Source organism: Etheostoma spectabile, chromosome 16 (genome assembly GCF_008692095.1).
Source record: "Etheostoma spectabile isolate EspeVRDwgs_2016 chromosome 16, UIUC_Espe_1.0, whole genome shotgun sequence".
Classification (NCBI taxonomy): Eukaryota; Metazoa; Chordata; class Actinopteri; order Perciformes; family Percidae; genus Etheostoma; species Etheostoma spectabile.
Window position 1 is genome coordinate 15,358,612 of NC_045748.1, and position 4,854 is coordinate 15,363,465.

General features: G+C 39.3%; 1 protein-coding gene across 1 annotated transcript in view; it reads right to left on the reverse strand.

Moving 5' to 3' along the window:
* slc45a2 (solute carrier family 45 member 2) overlaps positions 1–4,854 on the reverse strand; it is a 15,576-nt gene that overhangs the window by 921 nt on the left and 9,801 nt on the right. Inside the window, exons 3-6 of the mRNA XM_032540468.1 lie at positions 4,432–4,799; positions 2,540–2,683; positions 1,290–1,413; positions 463–668 (exon numbers count right to left, since the gene is read on the reverse strand). Coding sequence (XP_032396359.1) covers positions 463–668; positions 1,290–1,413; positions 2,540–2,683; positions 4,432–4,799 — 842 coding nt within the window. The remainder of the gene's footprint in view (positions 1–462; positions 669–1,289; positions 1,414–2,539; positions 2,684–4,431; positions 4,800–4,854) is intronic.

Sequence of the window (4,854 nt, forward strand, 5' to 3'; positions counted from 1 at the left end):
ACACTTACAAGTCTCTTTGTGTTTCATTAAATTAATATTATTTTAAAATTATTTATATTCAAACTGCTGCTCACTCACCTTCCTGCACTTGGGTTTATGGGATTCTATGGGATTGAAGGAGTCAAACCTGTGGCCACTGCGTCAAGGAGTTAACCTCCACGTATGGGCACGCGCTCTCTTCCACGAAAATAAGTTCATTCCCGTAATCATTTTACAGAGCCACCATCTTTGTGTGCGAAACTTAGCGCAGCCCAAGACGATTTAGAATGATTTAAAGAAATGCAAACATCCCAGACCATCCCATCTCCTATTTCAGAATGGAAGTGTAGAGTAGCCATACCTTACTCCACAACACATTGGAGATAGGTTTGCCAATGTGAGACTAGCCACACCCCAACAATGTTTTTTTTCTTCTCATGTGCATCTTAACCCTGAAAAAGGTTTCTCTTGCCAGCCCAGTACCTCCTCCTCCTGCTGATACTCCGCTATCAGGTTATAAGGGATGGTGTAGAGCGTGCTGGACATGACGCCAAACACGGTGCAGAGGATAAGCGTGACGATGATGTTGGGGAAGAGGCCAATCAGGCTGGTGCCCATGCCGAATACAAAGTAGCCCACAAAGTATAATCCCTTCAGGCCGATGTATGGGAGGAGAAAACGCTGCACATCTGAAAATCATTCATCGTCATAAAGAAAATTAGTTTGACTTGAGAATCATACCAACATGACATTTTGATTAAATCACAATTGTCTTTTATGATTACTATGCTGTGATAAACATTGTAAAACCCTCCACATAACGCATTAGATTTGCTACAGTTCACTGGACATTTGATTGGTTCTGGTGCAGAGAAAAAAAAGATATAAAAGATGTGAAAGATCTCAGCATCCAGACTGTGAATAGAGGCAATTTCACACTTAGATGCAAAGTGATACATTATTTGGCTGACATTTCCTTTGCATGTAACACATTATTTCTCTCCCTTTCACATTTCATCGTGTTTTTCATTGTTATTTTAAATCATTTATACTGTTGGATTGGAATGAAATAGTCAGCTGAATTTACCTCTGGTAAAACATGTTTCAGTTGTGCAACTAATGAATGACTGCAGCCTGTAATCTCAACGTGAATCAGAAAAGGATGCCGTAATTGCTGACTATTATCCGTTTCCCTGAACAACCTTGTCGGGACTGTCATTCAATGAGGTGCTAATGATGTCAGTCCACATATGGCTATATTAATGAACGTTGGCTGCTGTGAAATAAAACCACAACTTTCTGTCACTTACAAGAGTATAGAGCAGAGGACACAGCATTAATACACAGTCCCCAGCAGCCTACTTCTACTCCTCTCTCATATGTGGCGTAGGCTGTGGAGTTATGGTCTGCATAGGGATTTCCATTGTACACAATCTGCCAAAAAGAGAGAGATAATTAATTTGAAACTCAACATGAAGCAACTGACTGTACACTTCTCATTGCGGCTGACAAAGCCTGCAGTTTTAGATAACATGCTGGTGTATCGGGTGTTAATAAACCATGCGTCCTGCTGTGAGGTGCGTCCTTTGATCAACATGTATACTGTGCCATTGTAAAGTATTTATCATTATGACACAAGTCAGGAAGAGACTGCATGCTCAGTCTCAACCCCACACAAACAGAATGAATGGAGCTTGAAAGTAAAACATATTCAGGGTTTGTAACCCTTTTCCAAGGTCAATCTCAAGCTTTTCAACTTTTCAAGCACTTTCAAGGTCCATTTTAAAACTTTTTCCAGCACCTCTCACCACCGTAAATTACATACCAATACATAGTCAAAATTATTATTTAGTGTTTATGTTACATTAAAAGACATAATGCTATAAACAGACAAAAGAAATCCCCAAATATCAAGTTTACATTGATATAAAACAGATTGAAATCCTCACATTTTGGAACCTGGAAGAAAAGAACAATAAGCATGTCTGCCTTATACAGAAGACTTAAATGATCATTATATATTATTAAAACAGTCAAAACTGCACATTCAGGAGGCAAGCTGTGTGTGTGCGTGTGTGTGTGTGTGTGTGTGTGTGTGTGTGTGTGTGTGTGTGTGTGTGTGGGTGTGTGTGTGTGTTCCAATAAACGTAAGTTAGACAATAACATTTTAATGATTTTCCTTATTGGTTTTAACACTAAACATATTACTATCAATTTCATCTTAAATAGGTGGATTTCAAAGTGCACCATTCTGTACTTAAATGAATAGTTCCGTTGTGAAATACAGTTTTTTGCTTTTTTGCCAAGAATGTCGTGAGGAGATTGATAAAGCTCTCATCTATGATAAATATGAATCTGTATCTGCATTATTCACTTTACAAATCTATAAAATACAGAACTATTAATTAATAATCAAAACAGAAATCACTATGAAAGTTACAAGGGATGTCAGTAAGACATCGGCACCCATCACTGCAATTTAGTTGAAATCTGCCACACTGATTGGTGACATTAGCTGAACATATAAGGCTTTCACATGCAGACACACTGAAATCGTTACCTGTCCCATAAAATCTGTGAAGAAGAGCATGTTGCAGAGGAAAGCCGTCCATCCCAGCAGGTGACTGACACACAGATAGCGGTAGTGGTTTGGCATGTTGATGATAGCTTTCATCATCGACCTGAACGTCATCCTCTTCTGTGCCTGCAGACACACAAATATCACACACATCAGCGCCAACAGCCACAACACTGACACGATTTTTAACGAATTTGAATGATCAAACAGAGTTTTCTGTCAGAGCACTCATTATTCTCCTGGTATTTCATTGCTAGTGGTGCTTCAGCAACAGTTCAAAAGCTTCAACAATTAAAATAAGACATCTGCAGCATAAAGACCTTCAAAAGAATAAATAAAAGGATTTTACATATAGATCACGGTGACCTTAACTCTAGTCAAGTGTTAGAGACAGGAAATGATAAAAGACAAACAATCATAGAAATATCATGATTATGAAGAACACTTCAACAGATACACACTGTATTCACTAATGTACTCTGGATAACAAAGAATAGACAAACGCAGCACATAGAGCTTAGATAGGGACTATCAAGGCATGTCAGAGATTATGAATCAAATGTCGTCACGTGGACACAGAAGTGATTTTCAAGAAGATGATACAAACTCTTCTGACATATCCTTCTTTTCATCAACAGATACTGAGCTGGGACAGATTGATTGATGTTCAGCGTTTCAAAAACAAACTCATCAAAATAATAAACCTTTCTCAATCCATAATGTAGAATATGGAATTGACATTTTATGTTGCACATGACGCATTCACACTACTGTACATGGTCTTCAAGTGATTCCTCTGCTGAGTGTGGCGTCCTACTATTTTTAACCATTTGAACCTGAACACCTTCAGGACCATTACATTATTAATCTTCCTGTAAAGGATTAGCCGAGTAATGGAGGGAGAACACATGGAGCAATCTTCACCCAATGTGTTCTTAAACAAAAATGAACTTAAAAAAAACACATTTCTTTTCCAAAAAGTGTGTGGCTTCTACCCCTTGTTTTTAAACAGGAAGCTACTCCTCCAGACAAACCAAGGCTAGTCCATAATTAATTAAGACATTCAAAAAATATTTCTATGTAAATCAATAAACAAAACTATTTCCATTCATTGGTCAAATTGTTTTAACGTATAATTATTAACCATGCGGCTTGTACTTTAGAAAGACTACTGTACTGCTGTAACTGCTATTGCAGTGCATTTAATGTTGGTTTGAAGCCTCTTCTTGCAAAACTTTAAGCTGCAGTTGTAGTTCAGTTGTTTTTATTTTGTGAAATACATTTGAAGCACAACTCAGTGGCTGGCACTTTCCTCTCACAACAGGGAGATCATTGGTTTGTATTTACCAGAGTAGATGGATGGAAATATACTGAATAGGTGGAGGGCTGGTGTCAGTGTGGGAACTGACTGTGACTGAATGTCGAAGGGAAGATTTGGACCTTGAGGCTAGAAACACTGACAATATCTGCTTCTAATATCACTTTTATAACTGCACCATGAGATCAAATAAAAATGTTCCCTGCTGTACTGTGCATTTTTAAACACATTTCCCTGTAATTTAGCATGAACATATCAAAGATTACCATCATGCTCATGTCTTTCAGGAGTTGCAATATGCCTGACATATTACTCAAAGCTTGTGCATTTTTGCTCAGATAATTATTTACATTATGAGAATATATAGTATACACACCATATTGTCAGTGTGCTCATGTCTTTTAATAAAGGCAATTGTTTATCATCCATTTTCACTGACCTAATTCTCCACTGTGACCATGAGCATGAATGGGAAAAAAAATCTGTATTCCACATTATTCTATCACGTGCATATAAATGTGCATCCTTGAGACAATTGATCCCGCACATCACATACCTCCTTGTTCGGCTGCTTGGCACTGGAGGTCACTGAGTTGGCCTCTCCCAGAGCGGAGAAAGACCTAGGCCTGAGGTCTGGGATGGATGCAGGATGTACTTGCGAGACAGGCTCTTTAGCCAGTGCTCCGTAACCATTGCTCTGGGAGCCCAGAGGGCGGAGGACACTGGACGTTGAGGGATCGGAGGCATTTGGGTCCTTGCCCAGAGGTTGCTCTGGTATACTAAAGAGGTGCACGGTGAGGAAGATGCCCCAGGTCAATGCTGAGAAGAAGTAGATGACTTGGTATTCAGAGCCCAGCAGCTGGCCCAGTATGGAGTGACCCCAGTCCATAGCTCCTATCAGGTAGCCACACGCTCCACCCAGACCTGGAATACACAGCAGCAAAGCTTAAAACACGGTACACAGAGAAGTGCAGTTTTT